The sequence below is a fragment of the Carcharhinus amblyrhynchos genome, chromosome 2 (genome assembly GCF_965287045.1).
Source record: "Carcharhinus amblyrhynchos chromosome 2, sCarAmb.v2.hapA, whole genome shotgun sequence".
Classification (NCBI taxonomy): domain Eukaryota; kingdom Metazoa; phylum Chordata; class Chondrichthyes; order Carcharhiniformes; family Carcharhinidae; genus Carcharhinus; species Carcharhinus amblyrhynchos.
In genome coordinates this window covers 20353436-20378794 of record NC_137325.1, presented here as the reverse complement: position 1 = coordinate 20378794, position 25359 = coordinate 20353436, and the positions used below count along the sequence as shown (strand labels likewise).

At 43.7% G+C, this 25359-nt stretch overlaps 1 protein-coding gene across 1 annotated transcript in view; it reads right to left on the bottom strand.

The window, feature by feature from the left end:
• Positions 1-5182: 5182 nt before the first annotated feature.
• The window catches only part of LOC145357302 (nucleotide-binding oligomerization domain-containing protein 1-like), a 29761-nt gene continuing 9584 nt past the window's right edge, over positions 5183-25359 (bottom strand). The window contains 6 exon segments of the mRNA XM_080210535.1: positions 5183-5252; positions 8602-8685; positions 11818-11901; positions 17242-17325; positions 19973-20065; positions 21762-21836. Coding sequence (XP_080066661.1) covers positions 5183-5252; positions 8602-8685; positions 11818-11901; positions 17242-17325; positions 19973-20065; positions 21762-21836 — 490 coding nt within the window.

Here is a 25359-nt window from a genome sequence, read left to right as displayed (position 1 = left end):
ACCCCATCCACTCCCAACCTTTATATACATTCCTGAAGTTAGCACTCCTCCCATTGTTCTTGGACATTAAGCAATTTACACAGCCATTGAACCAATAAATCTTTTGAATGACTTGGTGAATCAAACCTTTCTTTTCAAGAAAAGCTTATCTTGTTCTGCTGGCTGTTGCAGACTTTGCCCTTGAGCAGAAAGAAACAAAGCAGTGGCTGTTGGGAAAGGAAAAAGAAATAATGAGAATGGTACGCACCATCCTAACGTTGATAAATTTTTCAGGGCAAGTGGGTCAACCCTCTTCAACCACAAAAACAGGAAATGCTGGAAAACCTCAGCAGTTCTGACAACATGGGGACATGATAGAGGTATATAAGATACTGAAGGGAATAGACAGAGTCAATAGTGAGAGACTGCTCCCTAGATTGGTTACAAATACAAGAGGACATGATTTAAGGGTGAGGGGGGAGAGGTATAATTTGGATATGAGAGGAAGGTTCTTTACGCAGAGAGTTATGGGGGTATGGAACACGCTACCGAGTAGGGTGGTGGAGGTGGGAACGTTGGACTCGTTTAAGGTTCAGTTAGATAGGCACATGAGTGAAACGAGGATGGAGGGTTATGGTAGGGGTTATTAAATAAGGGTTAGAACCTCGGGAGACACCGGAAAGGCAGGCTTGTGATTAACGTTTTTGTCTTTTTATTCCGCAGGTGGAGGTCCACCTCGTTGTGAAACGAGGGGCATGCACACGGTGGGTCGTGCGTGGGCTGCTCTTGGAGGTTCCGGGAGTGGCCTAGTACTTCGTGTCGGTGTGTGTGCTTGATCCTGGACCGGTAGACGGGCGCCGCAACATCTCGGTGACTAGCACTGCTAGCTGTGCAGATACATGGATTTGGGCCTGTGTCTGTGGGAGTTTGTGCATTCTCCCTGTGGTTGCGTGGGTTTCCTCTGGGCGCTCCGGTTTCCTCCCACACCCCAAAGATGTGCTCTTAGGCTGATTAGTTTTACCAAATTGACACTATTCTCCCCTGAATCTGGCTAAGTCAGGGGTTCTATTTGTAGATACGCAGGGTAGATTAGGTGTAGGGTGATGCGGCGGCGTGGGCTTGTTGGGCCGAAGGGCCTGTTTCCCGTGCTGGGTTGTTCTTTGTTCTTTGTTCTTTGTATCTGTGGAGAGAGAACAGAGCCAATGGCTGAGATTCTACTACTGCCAGCAAGGACGCAGAATTTAGTGCTCAGCCAAAACTCCATTCACTGCAGCGGCACTGGAGAATCCCAGCCATGGGCAAGGTTGTAGAATTGATGCCCGCATTGCAATCTGGATGACTCTTTATCAGAACTTTGCTTTTATCAATCCTCTAAGTGCCTTAGAGTTTGTAAGTCATGAATTTCCTCGGCTGGACGAGATTCTGAAACATAAGCAATAAGTTAACATCTGTGGTGTTGAAAAGTTTCCAAGAACACCTTTAATTCTTAGGGTTAGATATGGATAAGTGATGATTTAAGGCGAGATTTTGGAGACAATGTTTCATAAGGATGTAGCAATAATTTGCTCAAGATTTAGAGGAAGGTTCCATTCTGTGGTAGGGAACTAAAGTGGCTCTTGCTTCTGCGGATGGGGCACAGTGTAACAATTTGCTGATGCAATGCTCATCACCATCCTTCCTCATTTCTCAAATCAGAGCCCTGCTCTCAGACCTCCAGAAATAGAAGCTTCTGGAGTAAATTTCTGAATTCACATTGGCCTGTGGCATCTGTCCTTTCACCATTTTGCTCAGGGAGGCAAATTTTCAGTACTGAAGAGTCATGCGGACTCAAAACATTAACTGTGTTGCTCTCTCCGCAGATGCTGCATTGACTTTTGTTAAGTCAAATGCTCTGTGCTTCTATGTCATAGTGCCCAGGGAAGGGTCTGAGTTCTTCAGTTCAAACCCTCCTTTGCAAAAAAAGAATGTGGATATATCCTGAAGAAGAATCCCAGTGGAAACAGTGCAGGGGTTAAAGAGAGGTCAGCTGGTTTGTTTCTAGATATTTAGAAACATAGAAATCAGAAGCAGGATAGGCCATTCAGCCCTTTGAGCCTACTGCACCATTCATTTTGATCATGGCTGACCATCAAATTCAATATCCTACTCTGCCCTTCCCCTCATATGCCTTGATTCCTTTTAACTCCAAGAGCTATATTTAATTTCTTCTTGAAATCAGACAACGCTTTGACTGCAACTACATTCCATGGTAACAAATTCCACACATTCACCACTCTTCTGGTGAAGAAATTTCTCCTCACTTCAGCTCTAAAAGGTTTACCCCTTATGCTCAAACTATGACTTCTAGTTCTGGACTCCCCCACCATTGGGAACATTCTTTCTGAATCTATTTTGCCTAACCCTGTTAGAATTTTATAAGTTTCTATGAGATCGCCTCTCACACTTCTAAACTCCAATGATATAATTCTAGCTGATTTAGTCTCTCCTCATTTGACAGACTTGCCATCCCAACCTTCGTTGTACTCCCTCTATAGCAAGGACATCCTTCCTCATATAAGGAGATTGAAATGGCACACAATACTCCAGGTGTGACCTCACCAACGCTCTATACAATTGCAGCAAAAAATTTGGCTCTTTTCCTCATCCAACTTGAATAGATACTTATGCTTTGTTTCAGACACCTGAGGAAATATAATCTGAAGATTAACTGCACTAACTAACAGAGTTGATCAAACGATACCATTGCAAAATGTTTTCTTCCAAGCAAAGGCAATCCTTTTATGGAAGGAGTCTTATATTGGAAAACCAATAATCAGAAGTTTGGAGGAATGACATATAATTTACCCATGATTCATATTAAATTTGATGTCAAGATTCTTGATGTGCTAATCAATGGTGATAAATCTTTGGTACCAAGCGTTCCCCTTTTAGGACAGAGATGAGCATAATTTTTTTTCTCTCAGTGGGTTGCGTGACTTTGGAACTATCTGCTTCCGAAGGCAGTGGAGGCATTGAATATTTTTAAAACGGAGGTAGATAGATTCTTGGTAGGGAAGAGAATCAAAGGTTATCAGTGGTAGGTGGGAATGTATAATTCGAAACGCAAACAGCATTTGGCCCAGCATGGTAAATCCTGGCTAATGTGTGCTGGTGGTCAGACCTAGTGACATGTTTAGACAAGCATTTTCATTGTAGATTGAAACAATGGTAAAAGGAATGACACAAAAATGCGACAAAATTATAACAACAGAGTTCTGTAAGATTTTTATAAACCGTGCAACATATCTTTCAATTTCTGAAGTAATATCTTGGCATAGTGGTAGCGACTATTTACATCACATACATTCTACAAGGCTAATGATACGTTTTAGCTTCTGAGGCACCCCTAACTGCTGTGAAGTGGCAATCAGAATCGATTGCCACTCCGTTCTACTCACTTCCCTGGAGATGAAGCCATTCCTTTCTCACCTGACCTTCTGACTCAGGCTGGGTGAAATCACTGTAGGGTAATGGGTTCCCAAGGCCTTGTGTCAAGGCAGGTGAGTCAGAGGTCAGGAAGCCATTTCCTTTTTTCACGACACTAGTAAAACATGTAGGTTTGTGGATTCATCCAATTTGAGAGGCCAAGATGTGGTCAGTGGTGGGGTGTGGAACGGCAGTCGGGGAGGTCCTGTGGGCGATGGGAAAGGGGAGGGATATTGTGGGGTGTAGTCAATGGCTGGCAGTGTATTCGGGGGGCCCCATGAGGGGCTGGGGGAGTAGAGGGTGGGGAGGTAGTCATCTGGGAGTGTAATTGTGTGGTGGGGTGATAGTGGGTGGGTGGTTGTGAAGGGCATTTGGGAGTGTGGGGAAGCCCCTGAGGGGCACAGGAATTAATCTGGGGATCCCGTAGGGAGTTGGGGAAGTTCTGTGGGGTTCGAGGTATGGGGTAGGGGGGGAATCCTGAGGTTTGTTGGAGAGCCCTATAAGGAGAAGGGAGGATGTTGGGGATGTGGGAGAGTCCCATGGGGGTGGGTGAGTGGTATGATCATCCAGCAGTTAGAAGTGGTTTTAATGCTTCTAACTTCTTCTGGGTAATTATTACTTGAAGACAATCAGAGCCATCTGAAATTTGCAATTTGTATCATAATTTTGGATGGTTCCTGGTGCAGGAGACTGCAGTGCTTACTTGGGAACCTCTGCGGATGGGAGGGACTCCCCACTGTATCCTTGTGGTAGCCCCCAGATACGATACCCTGGAGCTCAGAGGTTACATGGTGTTGTTCTGACCAGGTGAGAAGGAATGGACCAGCTCCCCTCAACCTCCTCATTTGATTACAGATTCTTTTTCATGAGGATATGCCTTTTCCAAATCCAAGCGTATTTAACTCCTTATGCTGTGAGCAGTAAGGACCCAATCAAACACAGTTTTCTTGAGTTGAAGAGAGTGCAAATTTATTAACCATTAAATCTGACAAAAAAGTGACATCACACACACACAAACACACAGGTTTAGAAATAAGAGAATTTGGTGTTCAATAAAAAAAGTTCAAATGTACAGTTACGTCCTTTCATTGTCTGTGAGGTGCAGAATTTTACCCTTTGGGCTGATTTGGATCAGTTAGTTTTTGTGGATGCAGTCAGATGTAGAAGATGTTGCCGTTCTTATGAGATCTTAGTTTGCCAGTAGATTTCTCTTGAAGTTGGCTTCTGAACCCAGTAATATGCTTGTTCCAAGAGAGGGAACCCAGCTCTCAGCCTGTTTCCTCTGCTGAAAATGTCCTTGCAACTTCCGTGCTGTGACTCCAACCTGAACTCAAAATACTTCACCTATTGTGTATTTCCGAGGGGTTTTGGGTGGGTCTGCCTGTGGCAGCCATTGTTTCAATATCCATTTTTAATGTCATCTCCTTAGAGAGTTAAGAGTTTTAATGGGTTTCTAAATAATAGGAAAGTCTCTCTGTTCACAGTTTCTCATCTTCATCTCAGAAGGTGGCCTTACATTTTTACATAGTTTGTGCTGTCTTATTTCAAATTACTAAAATTTCCAGTCAGTTGAAAGTTGGAAATATATATTTTCAAAACTAAAGTGCAAATAACTCACGACAGTGTACATTGTACCACACTGCACAGTATTTGCTAAATTCCCTTCAGGTAGTGTGGAAGATATTGTAGCTCCTCAGCACAGATTATTAATCCTAGATCACAGTCCAGCAAATACTGTTCAGAAGACAATCCATTGCTCTGCTTTAAGAGCTGTGGCTTCTTCAATGGATATTTTATTGTTCTTCAGGCTGTTTTGGGACAGACACAAGAAATGAAGACGTCATGAAATGGCTGCCAGTGAAATCTAGTCAATCAATATTGTTTATATTCTCTATCACAACCGACCATGTTCAACAGCCAATGGAATAAATGTCTTGTTTTCTCAACCCCTGGATCCACTGCCACTCTGACCGATCACCAGATGGCAGCCCTTTTGTCTGTGGTTCCCTCCCTTATTGCTAACAAAAGCATCACTTCCCCAAGGCTGGTTCTGAGGCCGGGGGAGATGCATAATTTTGAATGGATGGGATACCCTTTGGGGTCCTGCCTGCCTAACCTTGATGTAATTTCAACTTAGCTAGGCATAGCCTTGGGTAGGAAACCTGTCCATTCACCTATTAAAGCCTTTACCTGGCCATTAAGGGCCTTATTTCATCCAGCTCAATTTATAGCCTGATGTGCGTAAGTAGGGTGGGAAAGTGGCATTTGCATATTTCCCCACCTTGGGTGGAAAAGTCCCCATCTCAGGGACACCTCACACTGAAGGCCCTCTCAGGGCTGCAGCACCCTCTCCTGGGACATTGAAGCTATTAGGCACCCCGCTCACCTGACCTTCCAACACCACGATTGCCTCCCTCTCAATAACCCCTTCCTCTGCCCGTTCCCAAACCCCTGGGCATCTCCTATCCTCTCTTAACTTTTCAAAGATTCCAGGAAATCGTCCCAGGCAGAGTGTTGTGTTCGGCCTCTGGCCACTGTAGCACTGTACCTTGCTGGGTTGAAGAGCCAATCTGACTTTGGTTTGTCTTCAGAGGAAAGTCATGGCAATGGGAGTTTAGGAATCGACGGCTATGTGTTAGGCAAGACTCTCAGGGTGGTGATTGCCGATCGCTTGCCATCCATAAAATTCTACCCATTGAGGGAAAACCATGTGCTTATTGAGTACCTATGCTGCTGATCTGATTCTAGGTGTTTGAAAGTAATAGTTAAATGAGTGAAGCTGGACATGCTTACAGAAGCACGTGCTTATATGGATAGAAGTGTGAACATAGAATCCATATGCCATACGGTGCAGAAGGAGGCCATTTTGTCCATTGAGTCCGCACCCAGGCTCTATCTCCATAGCCCTACATATTTACCCTGCTAGTCCCCATAACAGGAAGGGGCAATTTACCATGACCAATCCACTTAGACTGCACATCTTTGGAACGTGGAGGGAAACCAGAACACACAGGGGAATCCTATATGGGCACAGGGAGAATGTGCCAACTCCACACAGAGAGTGAACCAAGCTGGGAATTGAACCCGGGTCCCTGGTGCAGTGAAACAGCAGCGGTCACCACTGTGCCATCCCAGAGAATATGTGAAAGGATAAAATGAACAAAACTGGAGAGAGTGAGTTACTGGTGTAAAGTTGTAGCATAAAATCACTTTGTGTTACATAAATCAAAAAGGAATGTTCCTGCCTACTGCTGAACATCACAGAAAGTTGAAATTCTCATCGACTCAGAAACATGCAGTGTAACAATTGGAATACATTTCAGAAAATGAAGAGTTATTGAGAAAACTTCATATTTCATTGATACAAAAATATGACAAAATTGTAAGAACAGAGAGTATATGTTTCTATAGACAGGAGATCACTAAGACTATTATAGACTGTCCGGCATATTTTTCAAGTACTATCTTGTCAAATTAGGGATGGTTTCCCAACCTAACAATTCAGTGATGAAGCCTGGAACCTGCAAGGGCAGTAGCCAGATAATAAAACTATCCAATTAGGATCTACAGTCTGTCAAATTATGGTTGGCATCAATGCATTTATAATTGGTTCTGTTGCACCAGAGGCCCCCTGGTTGTAACATGAAACCCAAGCTGTGTTTATAGACACATCATTCTGTCTATTATTGCAGTTACAGATGGAAATGTGTCATATGAGCACACTAATTAGGAGCAGGAGTTGGCCACTCAGCCCCTTGAACCTGTCCCCACCAAAGTATAAATGAAACTTTCCCACCCTATTGTGGGCTTATCTGATGGTAACCTCAACTCCCTGTTCCCACCTGCCCCCAGTAACCGTTCAAACATCTATCTGCCTCTGTCTTATAACTATTTGAAGACGCTACTGACTTTCGAGGAATAGAGCTCCAGATTGATGACTCTCTGAGAGAAAAAACATTGTCTTTATCTCTGTCTTAAATGGGTGACCCCCAAGTTCTAGATTGTCCCACAAGAGGAACTACATCCTTTCTGCATTCACCTTGTCAAGATTCTTCATGATCTTATATGTTTCAATCAGGTTTCCTGCTTTTCAATTCCAGCAATGTCAGGAATCTAAGAGAATTCTATCCAGAGTCCAGTCGTGATACAAGTGGAGAAGAGTTTTCTGGTATCATAGCAAGAGAAAATTCTCCACAAAATGTCTGCTACCAGGTTTCCTCTGACCAATTGGTCCAAATACAACAACTGGACTACCAAAGCTAATGGAGAGACACTGGTAAGAGGACAGATTTTTTTTATTCATTCGTGGGGCCTGGGCATCACTGGCTGGCCAGCATTTATTGCCCCTCTCTAGTTGCCCTTGAAAAAGTGGTGGAGGCTGCCATCTTGAAGCGCTGCAGTATATGTGTTATGGGTTGACCCACAGTGCTGTTAGGGAGGGACTTCCAAGGTTTTGACCCAGCGACTGCAAAGGAAAGGCAATCTATTTCTAAGTCTGGATGGTGAGTGGCTTGAAGGGGAACTTTCAGCTAGTGGCATTCCCATGTATCTGCTGCCCTTGTCCTTCTAGATGTATGTGATCGTAGGTTTGGAAGGTGCTGTCTAAAGATCTTTGGTGAATTGCTGCAGTTCATCTTGTCGATAGTACACACTGCTGCTACTGAGCGTATGTGATGGAGGGAATGGGTGTTTGTGGATGTGCTACCAACTAAGCAGGGCTGCTTTGTCCTGGATGTTGCCTTGAGTGTTGTTGGAGCTGCACACATCCAGGCAAGTGGGGAGTTTTCTATAGCACTCCTGATTTCTGCCTTGTAGATGGTGGACGGGCTCTGGGGAGTCAGGAGATGAGTTGCTCGCCGCAGTATTCCTAGCCTCTAGGAATATAGAAATATCTCAATTTAAACTGTTTTGGAATTGTGGGTTACTCAGTAAACTATAGTTTCCTTTTTAGAATCTTTCCCTGTACCTTTTTCTGCTCTGTTGGAGGATTTTAAATTTTGATGAGAAAATACTTTCTGTTTCCAGTTGCAAACCAAAGCATGTTTTAGGCAGCTGTCAGCTGCTTAGAATAATTTCAGATATGACTGATCTTAGTTCAGAGAACAGGCTAATTCAGCAGTGATTATTAGATGACTGTATTTAAAGGGCCACTCTTACCAAATCTCTTGCATGGAGCTGTTTACTTTCAGTGCTTCAATGAAATCATTTGCTCCAAGCAGTGTAATGTTATTCTCAACCAACCTGGGAACAAAAAAGTCTATCAATTTCATTCTGTTTTCTCCCATTTGATTGTCTGTCTCTCTTTCGGTGAGCTTTACCCACCCACTCCAGCATCAAACTGTAGACCATGCAGATGCTAGCACTGTAATGGACATGTAGTAAATATACTCGATAATGCTGGTTGTTTCTTTAAATGAGGCCTCTTACTTGAAATATGTTAACTGTGCTATTTTACATCACTGACATCTATTCTCCCACAGCTTCACTGTGTATCAATTATGGCCCATAATAACCCCCACTGTGTGACCTCATTGTCCTCATTGCACCTCTTCATTGTGGGTGGCACATTGGCACAGTGTTTAGCATCACTGCACCAGGGACCCAGGTTCAATTTCGGCCTTGGCTCACTGTCTGTGCAGAGTTTGCACGTTCTCTCCATGTCTGTGTGGGTTTCCCCTGGGTGCTCCGGTTTCCTCTACACTCCAAAGATAGGTTGATTGGCAATGGTAAATTGTCCCTTAGTATCAGGGGACTAGTAGGGTAATAATGTGAGGGTACGGGGATAAGATCCGGGTGGGATTATTGTTAGTGCAGAAACACGGTCTGAATGGCCTTCCCCTGCACTGTAGGGATTCTATGATTATCTCACTATCCTTCATTTTACATTCTCTATATCTCATTTCCCTCACTGTACCCCCACTATATCTTTTACCCCCAACATGTATTCTCTATATCCCATTGTCCCTCACTCTGTGTCCTCTATGCCCTTCTGTCCCTCTGCAAACTGCAGCCTTCCATTGTGTCGTTTTAATTTCCTGCATGAAAACTATTCTTTATCTCCCACTGTTTCTATCTCTTGTAATCTGCTTCCCAATGTCTTTCTTCTACATCCACTGCCTTTGGCTCTGCACCTACTTTATCTTCCCCTTACCTGACATTGTATTCTCCACAGCTTTTCTCTGTTTCTCTCTTCACATTAATGCCTAATCTGTGAGTATTTCAGCAATTTTTATTTTCCTCTGAACAAGTTTTGCTACTTTCTATGTCTTTGTTATGTATTCCATATATTTACATATCCATTTGATACCATTAATACATTATACCACATATTTCAATAGGATTCGGGGTGGCACGATGGCACAGTGATTAGCACTGCCCGCTCACAGTGCCAGGGACACGTGTTCAATTCTGGCCTTGGGTCACTGTCGCTGTGAAGTTTTCACGTTCTCCCCCATGTCTACGTGGGTTTCCTCTGGGTGCTCCTGTTTCCTCCCACAGTCCAAAGGTGTGTGGGTTAGATTGATTGACCACACAAAATTAATTCTAGTGACAAGGGGATTAACAGGGTAAATATGATGGGTTACTGCAATAAGGCTCGGGTGGGATTGAGGTTGGTGCAGACTCGATGGGCCAAATGGCCTCCTTCTGCACTGTAAGGATCCTATGATCAAAAAGGAAAGATTAGTTTTAGAGAAAAAAGCCCATCAATCTTCAGGACTGTTAGTGATGAATCAACTATTGCAAAGATTAGGTTTCATTTTTACCAATCTATTTATCTCCTGTGTTGATGCTCAAAGACATGGAACTGGATTTGCTTTAGAATTATGACCAAAAATTGAACCCCTTTTTTATTTTTTCATGTAATGTGCACAATGCTGATAAGGATGGTGTTTATTGGCTATTGCTTGCTGCACTTCAGAAAATGGCAGAAAGCTGTCTTCTTCTAACTAAGTGATGGGCTAGGGCATTTCAGAGGACAGTTAAAACAGTATTGTGGGTCTGGAGTAACATTAAGACTGGGTGAGAATGACAAACTTCCTTCCCTGAAAGCCATTAGTCAATGAGATTAGTTTTTAATGGCAATCTGGTACTCACCATTACTTAGCTCAGTTGACTGGATGACTGGCTTGTGATGCAGAGGGATGCCAAGAGCACAGGTTCAATTCCTGCAGTGACTGAAGTTATTCATAAAGGCGCTGCCTTCTCTACCTTGCCAGAGGTATGGTGATCCTCAGGTTAAATCACCAGTCAGCTCTCCCCCTCAAAGGGCAGAGCAGCATCTGGTCAGCTGGGACTATGGTGACTTTACCTTTTATTACTTATACCCAATTTTATTTCCAGATTTCATTTAATTAACTGGATATAAATTTCCCAGCTGCCATGTTGGGATCTAAACTAATGTTTCTGGACCATTAATCCAGGCCTCTGAATCACTAGTCCAGTTACATAGTTACTGTACACACTGTTGATATTTGATACTTTATTTAGGCTTGCTTTATTGGGTACCGTATTATAATAGTTATAAAGCTGGACTAACAATCCAGAACCTTAAAAAGCTATAATTTGCCTCCTTAGTCAGTGACTTTGTTTAACAGTGACTAGAATTCAAAAGTACAGATAAAATACCCATATTCTAATGAACAATTGCTTAACTCAGCCAAAAAGTGCTAACCAATATCAGTTTATATTGAAGTCAATTTCAAGTTGCCACTTATAACATGTTAAGTGATTTGTGTACTCCAGGCCAGAGCAGGTGTGCTAACTCACTATTTCCCTTGCTAAGACAAACTGAGGGCCGAAAAAAGCCTAAGTGAATAGCTTTACGTTAAGATTCAATCACTATTGTATTTAGCGTAACTAATTCTCTCTCATCTCATTAAATGATGTGGGGTAACAGTTTCATTGAATCATAGAAGGAGGTCATTCGCTCCACTGAATATGCACCAACTCTCAAACAGAACATCTCACCCAGGCCCTAACCCCATCGCCCCATGTATTTACCCACTAATCCCCCTAACCTGCACATCTTTAGATTGCGGGAGGAAACCAGGGCATCCAGAGGAAACCCACGCAGACATGAAGAGAATGTTCAAACTTCACACAGTCCACCCAAGGCATGAATCAGGCCCAGATCCCTGGTGCTGTGAGGCAGTGCTAACCACTGTGCCATCCCTAAAAACTCTACTTCCAACAATTTAATAATGAGATACATTGACCTCAAAACATCTTGAGATGTCCTGAGGTTATGATAGGTGCCACATGACCGCAAGTCCTTTCTTGTTTTCTCAACAGAATCTCTTTCTCTCTCATCCAATGGCTTTTACAGAATGACATAATGACACAAAATAAATTGAGCATATCTGAAACACGTACCACAATGTTTGTAAACTCCTGTTTACTTTGAGCACATCAGCAAAGCACCTTGCTGCTTCATCATCCAATTCATTTGCTGTAAGCCTAATTTAGAAAAATCACATTTCTAGAATATTATTAAACTCTACCATTGCTAGCTTAGATTTGGCATTTATTTTTTATTCATTTCTGGGACATGGGCATCATTGGCCAGCCAGAATTTATTGCCCATCCTTAGTTGCCCTTGTTCAGTGGGCAATTGAGAGTCAACCACATTGTTGTGGTTCTGAAGTTGCGTGTAGGCCAGACCAGGTAAGGAAGGCAGATTTCCTTCCCTAAAGGACATTATGAACTAGATGGGTTTTTCCTGATAATGGTTTCACAGTCATCAATAGATTCTTAATTTCAAGAATTGGGAATATCTAATTACAAATACTTTTATTGAATTCAAATTCCACCATTAGCTATGGCAGGATTTGAACCCGGGTCCCCAGAACATTAGCTGAGGTTCTAGATTAATAGTCTAGCGGATAATACCATTAGGCCATCACTTCCCCCGCTGAGAGTACTTCAGGGGATTTAAGCACAAGTGTTAGGTAAAGTTAGGAAGTATTCAGAAAGTGCCATCCTTGAAAGACTAATTTTCATTGTTCTATTGTGTCTTCCATCAATAATACTTTCCGCTTTTTTGCCATACCAAAGACATTTGGGGAAGCGAACATTCAGAACAAGAATAAACCATTTAGCCCTTTGAGTCTGTTCTTCTCTTTTATTAGATTATGCTGGTCTGTACTTTAACTCAAATTACCTGCCATTGCCCTGGATCTCTTAGGTTATCTCACACCTAAAATCTTTTGATCTTGAAAATTTCAGTTGGTCCCCAGCATCCACTGCCTTGAGAGGAATAAAAGCAAATTCCTATCACTCTTTGTGCAAAGAAGGGATTCTCGATTTCAGTACCGTACAGCTACATGGAGAAGTACAGAACATAATGTTCCAATTTTGGAGGCCGAGGATATGGGATTTGATGGTGTTGATATCTGGGCTGGAATTCTCCTACCCTGCCCACCACGGGAATTGTAGCAGGCAGGGGGGTGGACCTTGCAAAAATCCACTGACCTCAGGCAGGATTCTCCGGTTTTGTAGCGAGTGTGACTGGATAATCCCATCCCTGATTTTTCTATTATCTCAATGTTAGAGACTGAGGGCGGGATTTTCTGGCTATGCTCATCCCAAGGCTGGAAATTTTCACCCAAGGTCAATGGACCTTTGCATAGTCCACCGAATTTTTTGTCTTGCCCGTTACGATTCCTGTGGCAGGCGGGTCAGGAAAATTCCGCCCTGACTTTTCTGTGTCTTCCAAGGAAAGAGATGCATGCATTCCATCTGCGATGTTAGTATGTGTGCCGTCCGATAATGTCATGCATGTGCGATTCCAGCATGAACATACTTCATCTCCAGGCAATGAACAGGGAAAAAACATGTTGCAACTGTACACTACTCTGGTGCGGCCGCACTTGGAGTACTGTGTGCAGTTCTGGTCCCCACATTACAAGAAGGATGTGGAGGCTTTGGAGAGGGTGCAGAGGAGGTTTACTAGGATGTTGCCTGGTATGGTGGGGAGGTCCTATGAGGAGAGACTGAGGGATTTAGGGTTGTTTTCGTTGGAAAGAAGGCGGCTAAGAGGGGATCTTATTGAAACATATAAGATGATTAGAGGTTTAGATAGGATGGATAGTGATAGCCTTTTTCCTCGGATGGAGAAAGCTAGCACGAGGGGGCATGGCTTTAAATTAAGGGGGGGTAGCTACAGGACGGATGTCAGGGGTAGGTTCTTTACCCAGCGGGTGGTGAGGGATTGGAATGCCCTGCCTGCTGCAGTTGTAAATGCGCCTAGTTTGGGGGCGTTTAAGAGATCTGTGGATAGGTTTATGGACGAAAAGGGATTGGTATAGGCTAGTGGGTCATTGTTTTTGTAACTGGTCGGCGCAACATTGTGGGCCGAAGGGCCTGTTCTGCGCTGTAATGTTCTATGTTCTATGTTAAAAACTTTCTTTTTAAACTAAAATCATGAGGAAATTGTTTTTAACCCACTCCAACACCAAAAAGAATAATCCAGGAATTTTTGGTGAACAATTTTTCACAAATGATTTCAGTGCACCTAAAAATACTGCAAGCCAGATAAAGGGCAGCACGGTGGCACAACGGTTAGCGCTACTGCCTCATAGTGCTACGGACCCAGGTTCAATCCTGACCTTGGGTTACTGTCTGTGTGGAGTTTGTATGTTCTCCCTACCTCTGCACGGGTTGTCTCTGGGTGCTCCTGTTTTCTCCTACAGATGTGTGGGTTAGGTTGATTGGCCATGCTAAATTGATCCTGGTGTCAAGGGTTTAGCGGTGTAAATATGGAAGATTACTGGAATGGGACCTGAGTGGGACTGTGGTAAGTGCAGACTAGATGGGCCCAATGGCCTCCTTTTGCACTGTAGCAATTCTAAAGGTCAGCTAGATATATAATTGGAATGTAGGAGTAGGCCAATCAGGCCCTCAGGCCTGTCCTTCTATTCAACTAGATCATGACTGATCAGAATCTTATTTACCCCACTTACATAAGAACATAAGAAATAGGAGCAGGAGTAGGCCTTCTAGCCCTTCGAGCCTGCCCCGCCATTCAATAAGATCATGGCTGATCTGTCGCTGCTCAGTTCCACTTTCCCGCTTTCTCCCCATAACCCTTAATCCCCTCTCTTATCAAAAACCCATCAACCCGCGTCTTAAAAATATTTAGCGAGGCAGCCTCCACCACTTCAACGGGCAGGGAATTCCAGAGATTCACCACCCTTTGAGTGAAGAAGTTCCTCCTCAACTCCATTCTAAACCGCCCCCCCTTTATCTTGAGGCTATGCCCCCTAGTCCTACTGTCTTTTTTGAGCGGGAAGAGTCTCTCCACCTCTATCCTATCCATCCCATTCATCATCTTATATGTCTCAATGAGATCTCCCCTCATTCTTCTAAACTCTAACGAGTACAAGCCTAGTTTATTCAGTCTCTCCTCATAGCTCAACCCCCTCAACTCCGGTATCAGCCTAGTAAACCTCCTCTGCACTCCCTCCAAGGCCAAAATATCTTTGCATAAGTGCGGCGACCAAAACTGCATACAGTACTCCAGCTGTGGCCTCACCAATGCCCTATACAGCTGCAGCAAGACCTCCCTAGTTTTATATTCAATCCCCCTCGCTATGAAGGCCAGCATCCCATTTGCCTTCCTGACCACCTGCTGCACCTGCAAGCTGGGTTTTTGCGACTCATGCACAAGGACCCCGAGGTCCTTCTGCACCGTCGCCTGCTGCAGTTTTTCGCCCCGTAAGTAATAGTCCTTCCTACCATTCTTCCTACCAAAGTGGACCACCTCACACTTGCAACATTAAATTCCATTTGCCAGTTCCTGGCCCATTCGCCCAGCCTATCTAGGTCCTTCTGCAGACTCTCCACACCCTCCGCACAATTTGCTGTTCCCCCAATCTTGGTGTCATCAGCAAATTTCGACACCCTACACTCGGTTCCCTCCTCCAGATCATCTTTATAAATGGTAAAAAGCTGAGGCCCCAGCACCGACCCCTGGGGCACTCCACTAGTCACCATCCGCCAATCCGAATAGCACCCGTTGACCCCCACTCTCTGCCTCCTATTTGACAACCAATCCTCTATCCACGCTAACACCCTACCCCCAACTCCATGTCCCTCGACCTTCTGCAATAACCTCTTGTGAGGTACTTTGTCAAACGCCTTCTGAAAATCTAGAAAGACCACATCCACCGGCTCTCGTCTATCCACCGCCCTAGACACATCCTCATAGAACTCCAGTAAATTTGTCAGACACGACTTCCCTTTAATGAAACCGTGCTGCGTCTGCTCTATCAAGCAATTCCCTTCAAGATGCCTCGCAATTTCCTCCTTAATGACAGATTCTAACATTTTACCTACTTGACTCTATATTCTACTTGACTCTATATTTACCTACTTGACTCTATATTCTACCTGACTCTATATTTACCCCACTTGACTCTATATTCTTAATTCCTCGGCCAAAGAAAAATCTATCAGCCTGAGTTTTGATATTTTCAATTGACATAGCCTTCAGTTTTTTTGGGGGGGGAGTGGATGTGGTGAGTTTCTGATTTACGCTACTCTTTGTATGAAGAAATCCCCTTCTGCTTTAATCTAGTAGTAAGTATTTGATGCAACTTCAATGCATTAGCTGCTAATGTACCAGCAAGGATATTTTCCATTGGTCATTGAATGAGGCTGCCAACTTTGGGATTAATTAATCCCCCCCATGTCTATTAAGGTCTAAACTGATACTTAGAGGTTTACAGCATTGAAACAGGTCTTTTGGCCCAACTTGTCTATGCCAGCCTTTTTTTTTAAACATCTAAGCTAGTCCCAATTGCCTGCATTTGGCACATAGTCCTCTATGCCCCATCTTACCTGTGTAACTATCGCTTTTTAAAAGACAAAATTGTACCTGCCTCTGCGACTACTTCTGGCAGCTTGCTCCAGACACTCATCACTCTCTGTGTGAAAAAATTGCCCCGCTGGACACATTTGTACTTTTCCCCTTTCACCTTAAACCTATGCTCTCTAGTTTTAGACTCCCCTACCTTTGGGAAAATATATTGACTAACCGATCTATGCCCTCATTATTTTACAAAACTCTACAAGATCACCCCTCAGACTTCTATGCTCCAGAGAAAAAAGTCCCAGACTATCCAGCCTCTCCTTATAACTCAAAACTTCAAGTCCCAGTAGCATCTTAGTAAATCTCTTCTGCATTCTAGTTTAATAATATCTTTTCTATAATAGAGTGACCAGAACTGTACACAGTATTCCAAGTGTGGCCCTACCAATGTCTTGTACAACTTCAGCAAGACATCCCAGCTCATGTATTTAATGTTCTGACCAACGAAACCAAGCATGCCGAATGCCTTCTTCACTTCTCTGTCCACCTGTGACTCCACTTTCAAGGAACAATGAACCTATACCCCTGGATCTCTTTGTTCTGTAACTCTCCCTGATGCCCTAACTTTATCTGAGTAAATCCTGCCCTAGTTCAATCTACCAAGATGCATTATCTTGCATTTATCTAAATTAAACTCCATCTGCTATTCGTCAGCCCACTGGTCCAATTGATCAAGATCCGTTGCAATCTGAGATAATCTTCTTCACTATCCACTGTGCCACCAATTTTGATGTAATCTGCAAACTTACTAACCATGCCTCCTATATTCTCATCCAAATTAATATAAATGATAAATAACAGTGGACTCAGCACTGATCTCTTAGGCACAGCGTTACCCCAAATCAGTGTATATACCAGAAGAGAATTACATTCCATCTGAACTGGAGGCTTATTCCTACAAAAAAGTATGTAATTAAAACTAATACCAGAGTATCTTCAGGGAACTGTTGTCCTCCAGTGCTGAAGCTAAATGTTTACCTCCTTCTGTGGAGATGTGATTTGCTGCAAGACTGGAAAAAGATATATCTAATTCAATGGTATATTTTAGATAAATCACAACATTACTTTTCTACTTTAGTATTACACAAAATAGAGTTGTCTTTTTATTCCCTCAGAATACCAGCGCCCATGGGAATGGGAAATGGCAATAGCTCTGTTCAGGTGACAGTATAATGAGCTGATGGTTGTTCCAGCACTTTAACCTAAACACCAGGTAGTTGAGGCTAAAGGAGATTTAAAAGCAAATTGGAAACAGTAGTTAATATCTGAGAGAAGGAAGTGGCTCAGGACACCAGCTGGAAGAGCTGAGGGGAGTGAGGTCAGCAGGCATTGAACTTGGCATCTCTGCTACGGTTCTCACCAATTTTTACAGATGCACTATAGAAAGCACCCTATCCAATTGTATCACAGCTTGGTATGGCTCCTGCTCTGACTAAGACTGCAAGACCATTTGATTTTAAAAAAGGTAGCTTTATCAGAATGGAGGCCTTTCTGGATTTTTAAAAAAACTTATTAAAAATATACTGTCTATTCGCATTATTTCTGTAAGGTTTTTAAAGTAGTTACCTTCTTGTGCAGAAACCTTTTCTATGCACTTCTATCACGCAAACCAGCCTCCCGTCCATTGCCTCGAAAAAACAGTCAGTATAATCAAGGACCCCACGCACCCCGGGCATTCTCTTTTCTACCTTCTTCCTTCGGAAAAAAGATACAGAAGTCTGAGATCACGTATCAACCAGCTCAAGAACAGCTTCTTCCCTGCTGCCATCAGGCTTTTGAATGGACTTACCATATATTAAGCTGATCTTTCTGTACACCCTAGCTATAACTGTAGCACTATATTCTGCGCCCTCTCCTTCCCTTGTCCCCTATGTACTCTATGCTCTGCCTGTACAGCACACTAGAAACAATACTTTTCACTGTATTCCAATACACGTGGCAATAATAAATCACATCAAATCAAAAGCTCAGATAGACACCTATATATATTCACAATTATGCTTGTCAAAATAACTTGGAGTTAAAAGACCTTCAGATTATCTACGTATTGTTGATTTTTTCTAGAACTGTAGATGAACTGAGACTTGTGTTGTTTATATAAAATGCCACACTGTAAATATTTATATATATATTTATCTTAAAGTCCTGCCAAACTGAACAAGAAACATGAGCTATAAAAGGTATTTGTAGATTCATTTAATTTCATTGTTTTTATGCATTGTTCTTGCTCAGTGCCAAAGCCTCTCTATGTTCTAATCAATCTCTAAATAAATCAGAGTATTAGTTTTAGTCTGCACGTATTGGTTTGATATTTCCAGATCTTGGAAAGGGTCAGGCAGATGTACAAGCATCTTGTGCAGTGGACGGCACAGCTAGAGGGTGATTGTTAGTGCTGGACATATATCTCACTCAGAGGAGGGAAAATGGTAACAATGCATGTTCAATGTCTTTAGGAAGCTTGTGGTAAATTTATGGGGATAGGACCAGGACCTGGATAAGATGCTCTGTTGAAAAGTTGGTGCAGACTTGATGGGCCAAATGGCCTCTTTCTTCACTATAGGGATCCTATGATGTAAATGCCTTCTCACTGTGAAGACAAGACAGGATTTTTCTGGGGGAAAGCCCACGTTATACAGTTCAATTCCTGTGCTTAGAATGTGAAAAATAGCTATAGCTATAGTCAAACACCCCAAGGTGCTTCACAAAAGTTTGATCAAGAAAAATTTGACACCAAACCCAGGATAGATGACCAAATAATATAAAAGCAAAATACTGCAGATGTTGGAATCTGAATCAAAAACAGGAAATGCTGGAAAATCTCAGCAGGTCTGACAGCATCTGTGGGGAGAGAATAGAGCCTATGGGCTGGGGGGGGGGTGGTTAACGGGGGTGAAGAAGGACAGCTGGAATGAGGAAGTGGGAAAAATGGAAGTGAGAAAGATGGATGATAAAATGGATGAATGAGATGAAAGGAAATGGAATAAAATAAATGAAATGGGGTGAAGGTGGAAGGGAAAGTTCGCGCTCTGAAGTTGTTGAACTCAATGTTCAGTCCAGAAGGCTATGAAGTGCCCAGTCGGAAGATGAGGCGCTATTCCTTCAGTTTGCGTTCGGGTTCATTAGAACATTGCAAAAGGCCAAAGACGGACATATCGACAATAGAGCAGGATGGTGTGTTGAAGTGGCAAGCAACAGGAAGGCCTGGATCCTACTTGCGGTCAGGCTGAAGGTGTTCAGCAAAGCGGTCACCCAATCTGCAATTGTCTCTCTGCTGTAAAGGGGACATGTTTGGTCAAAAAAGTAAGTTTTAAGGAGCGTCTCAAGAAGGGAGGTCAGGAGGTTTAGTGGAGGACTTCCACACAATTTGAGGTCTAGACAGCTGAGGGTATGACCGCTAATGTTGGGATGAAGGAGATCAGGGAAGTGCAAGTGACCAGAATTGAAGGAAGGCAGAGTTTTAAATGGGTCAGAATTTGTTGGAATTTATCAGGAGAGTTAATCCAGGATGATAGTGAGGTGAAAAGAATATTAATTAAGTACAAACAAAGATGGTCTTCTTGCCTTTTGAGAGTTGATTTCCATGGGTATATTAGCATTGACTAATTTTCAGACTCTGTCCCATTTATGTCATCCTAATTCCGCTAGGAATGTGATTACCTGAGCTTTCTTAAAGAAGGATGGTTTCTTAAAGCTTCAGCAAAGGCGACAGCCCCTTCATCTCCGATCTGATTCCCCCACATCCTGCAATTCAATTCAAGGCTGAGGGTCACTGAAGGTTTGTCTGGAAAACTTTGCTGAGATAATATATAACTTGGTAGGCAGGTCACTACCTGACTAGGTACCTCACTGAGACACAACAGGTATTCTCTTTCTCTCTTACTCTCAGTACTGCACCAAGAGTGTTTTGCGCTGTTTTGTTTTCCAGCCTCTGAAATCGATCTTAAAATTTATGATTTTCATGATTCAGAAGCAGAAGTATTACCACCGGGCCAAAGCTGGAGAATGCCAAAACCACTGCTACAATTAACTTGAGATGGTAGCATCAAGTCCTTCTTGATAAATCATCGCCATTTTTAAAGAGAGGCTGCAACATATGATTCAAAGTGCATTTATTGAGTCACAAGTAGACTTACGTTAACGCTGCAATGAAGTTACTGTGAAAATCTCCTAGTTCACTAATCCAGGGCCTGTTCGGGTGCATGGAGGGAGAATTTAGCACGGCCGATGCACCTAACCAGCACACCTGGGAGGAAACTGGAGCACCCGGAGGAAACCCATGCAGACACAGGGAGAATGTGCAAACTCCGCACAGTCACCCAAGCCAGGAATTGAGCCACTGTGGGTCAGGCAGATGTACAAGCACCTCGCCACTAACTACTGTGCCGCCCCTAAGATCCTCTGGTGAATTATGTGGAAAAAACTAGATAGAAAGAATCTTTTCTGATAACTTCACTTAACAAGACATTCTTTCTGTTACTCCATGATGAATAAAATATTAACCTTGCCTCAGTGGTAGACCTCTCAATGGCGCTCACAGCCACAATGGCAACAGTCCCCCTATCCCTTCTCCTCTAGTCATTGGTGCCATCCTGCCTGACCTTATCGCCGCCTCCTATTTCTTCTCCAGACCCTGGAGTGCTGCTAGCCAGATTCCCATGACCAACTTTCTTCTCCTTCCTCTTTCTGCCCTTTATCCTGGTGATTCCTGTGAAGTCTCCAGTAAGGGACAGAAGCATAAAGCTCATCTCTTTTGGTGAAGTGCTAAGAAAGTTTGCCAAATATGCATTAATAGAATGTTAGTTGCAGGAAGTCTCTTATTTTATATCAAAAGTCTTCTTCAAATTCTGCATAGTCAGCCAATTAGCAGCAACTAACTGTGAATAATGAGCGTGTGACTGTAAGTGTAGTTGTGATCCTCACCAATGACTACTCCTGTTCAGCTAGACACTTTTAGAAGAATTAATTGCCATACTAGCTGGCAAAAATGGAGTACAGCCTCTTTAATGAATGTTGGAAGCAAATTTAATTGGTCATCAAAGCCTTCATCATCCTTTGGGTGACTGTTCTTAGCATGTTCTTCAGCCTCTTTGCCAAGATGGCATCTTGTGCTAAAGGTCAGCTGACAAGGCAGTGGAGTTGACAACCAAATCTTGACCACCTCAGTGTCTCTTCAGTGAGTAACTTATTCAAGTAAAGTCACCCTCTTTGTATGTTGGACATGATATATAGATAAACGTGAAGTTCCAGAAAAACATGACTCTACAACAGACAATGCTATTGGGATCATTTGGACTCTGTGAATATGTGTAAGATGTAAATATGTTGGACATACATTTCTTCAAATCAAAACGAAAATAATATTTGTTCATGTTTAATAACTCAATATAACAGACCAGGGTAACATGAGACACATCATTCACCACCTTTTCCCTTATTATAGAGGTGTTTGATTGTCTTACTTTTCCCAACTGCTTGCGCTAGCATCTTCCCTCCTTCAGCTGTAATCTTGTTGTATCCGATGCTTTAAGTCAAAAAACAAGAAAGCAATTAGTTTACCATTTTTCTCCTCTTTATCGACTTAACTCTAGCTCCTAATGATGCCTAATAATGTTGTCTTTCAACACTATATTCTGCACCCTTTCCTTTCCTTTACCCCTACGTAATCGATGGGCGGGATTTTCCGGCCGCACTCGCCCCGAAACCGAAGTCAATGGATCTTTCCATGGTCCACCCTCTTCCCATGGTGGGCGGAACAGGAAATTTTGCCCCTGTGGATGGTTTGCTGGTGTAACGTGCAAGAAACAATGTTTTCCACCGTATCCCAATACATGTGACAATAATAAATCAAATCAAAGTGCCTTTCACTATCAAAAGGTCTCACAGAATCTCTGATTGAAATGTTATGGAATTTCTTAGGAATATTCAGCTTGTACACGTGCCATTACATTGTAATAGGCTCCTTCAGGGCATTGTGAATTGTGTATCTTTACTGCTCAAAGTCTTTGGCTTTACTATTCCAAGTGTTCCCAGGTAGACACTTTCCTACAACATGGCTTAAAATTATCATCAAAGGAAATGAAATACTTTGGGCCCACTGTTGGCTAAATGTTTGAATTAACCCCTTCAAAGGTTAAGTTCCTGGGAAGACACACACTTCTGGGTTGATTTATTAGTCTTCAGTACAAGAACTAGTAGCAAAATCCACAAGATTTCCCCAGTGGAGTTCAGATCACAATGATTAATGCAGTCAGTGTCTAAACAGAAATTGATGTCACGGTGACCCTCAGGAATTCCTCCCATTGCTATGGTAGCTGCAGTGACAGGTTATTTGAGCTAAGAATTTGGATTAAAAGATTAGACCAGGGAAGGTTTTTTTCCCCTCTGTTGTTATAGAAGGCTTTCCTGAACAAAGAACAAAGAGAACAAAGAACAGAAAATACAGCACCATAACAGGCTCTTCGGCCTACCAAGCCTGCGCTGATATGGGTTTCTATCCTTCTGATAGCCTCCCATTCATATCTCTATCAGGATATGCCTTGAATGTTGCTAATATGCCTGCTCCCACCCCCTCCACTGGCAATGCGTTCCAGGCATCCAGCACCCTCTGCGTGAAAAACTTTCCCTGCACATCTCCTCTAAACTTTCCCCCTCTCACCTTGAACCTGCACCGTCTTGTAGTTGACCTTTCCACCTGGGGAAAAAGCCCCTGACTATCCACCCTATTTATGCCTCTCATAATTTTGTTGACCTCCATCAGATTGCCCCTTAGCCCCTGTCTTCCCAGTGTAAACCTCCACTCAGAGCAGAGGAACTGAAATTAGCAAGGGAGGTTTAAGGATGTAGATTCAAAGAATTTCTACAGTGCAGAAAGAGGCCACTCGGCCCATCAAGCTTGCACCAACACAATCCTGCCCAGGCCCATGTATTTACCCTGCTAATCCCACTGATACTAAGGGGCAATTGAACATGGTCAAGCAACCTAACCCACACATCTTTGGAATTTGGGAGAATACCGGAGCACCTGTACGAAACTCATGCACACAAGGTGAGAACATGCAAACTCCACACAGACAATCACTCAAGGTCAGTAACAGACCAGGCAACATCCTGGTAAACCTCCTTTGCTCCCTCTCCAAAGCATCCACGTCTTCTGGTAGTGCACGCAATATTCCAAATGAGGCCCAACTAAAGTTTTATACAGCTGTAACATGACTTGCCAGCTCGATGCCCTGGCTGATGGAGGCAGGCATGCTTTATGCCTTCTTGGCCACCTTATCAGCTGTGTTGCCACTGCAGAAACGAAGAAACCACGTGCAAATTTGCAAATCATTCTACCCTCTGACTAAGGTCCAGGCTTTCATGGGCCTGAGTTGGGTGTCAGTTCGGGGCTAGGCTTTGGGCAATGGCGCACGATAAGGATGTTTCTAAGTTGTCCCCACACCACCCTGTCAGCCTGGCGTGAAGTTTAACAGTTAACGAAGGACAGATCAGCCTCAACAAAATGATTTGATGAGGATGTCACAAATACCATCTGACTGAACAAACAACAGCCTCACTGTCAGATTTGCCTTGTGGCTAAGGATGATGATGATTAATCATTTAAAAGCAGCTCCTTTCATTCAGAGATTCAGCTCGAATATCTTTTAACAGTTTGTGTTTCATGTCATTTCGAATGTGTTAGCTGCCGATGGTGCTCCATATCCTGATTTACAGCTCCTCTGTGGGAAATAGCTCTTTCTCCAACACATGCAAATTCATCCGGAAGCAATGGCATTCTTTCCACACATTCACGTGTGAGATTCCAATCTGACCAGATCATCACTAGATGGAGCTGCACTGCAGAAAGCAAATACTTCCTAATGATACAAAAACTGAAAGGGCAAGTTTATCTCGTGCGACTTGAAGCATCTGTTTGAAAAGCTGGGCTAGAGTCTTCATAAGTCTATCAGAACCTTGATGCTTAGCAATTTATGCATGCAAGGAGGGAGCACAAGTCTATGGGATTTTAGTGTATTTTGGTCACCCATTTACACTTGTCTCAGGACTTTCTGTGTGCTCAACAACCAGGGTCTACTTCATAGAATCATAGAATCCCTACAGTGCAGAAGGAGGACATTTGGCCCATTGAGTCTGCGCTGATCACAATCCCACCCCAACCCCTGTTCCTGTAACCCCACGCACTTGCCCTGCTAGTCCCATGCATTTAAGTTGAATTAATGAACTGCCCGCCCAACTTTATCAGCATTTCCCCCTTTACCGTCGCGTTCGCCGATCCGGGATCGCGCCGAAATGAACGTGCTGAATAAAAGTCTGAATCGGGCACTCCAGCTGCTGAAGGGGCCAGATCAGCGATTCCAACGGCTCTCTGACTCAGATTGGTGGTGAGGGGGGAGGGAGGTGGGTCAGATCATTTCTGGTTGGGGGGAGGGGAATGAGGCCAGAGCATTCTCTGGGGCACGGCAGGGCGGGGGGGGGGGGAGTGGGGAGAACCAGATCATTCTCTGGCGAGGGGGTGGGAAGGGAGGACGAGGTGGGTCAGATTTTCCTCTAGGGGGAGGGAGAGGGAGTGAGGCCAGATTGTTCTCTGGGGGGGTGGGGAAGGAGGGAGGCCAGATCATTATCTTGAGGGGGGGGGGAGGGCGGGGAGTGAGTGAGGCCAGATTGTTCTCTGGGGGGGAGGCGGGGTAGTGAGGCCAGATCATTCTCTGGGGGGAGGGGGTAGTGAGGCCAGATCATTCTCTGGGGGGAGGGGGTAGTGAGGCCAGATCATTCTCTGGGGTGGGGTAGGGAGTGAGACTAGATCGTTCTCTGGGGATGAGGGTGGGGAGTGAGGCCAGATTGTTCTCTGGGGGGTCGGGGGGGGTAGTGGTGGAGAGGAGGGAGGCAAGTAAGATTGTCTCTGGAGGGTGAATAAGGGAGACAGTGATGTCTGTGGGGGCCGTTGCTGCTGCTTTTTGCTCCCGGCCTGCTTTCTCCCCTTTCTGTGGCCTGGGAGCGATCTGACACGGGGGCACTTCTTCAAATTGTTTTCTAACTGCGCATGC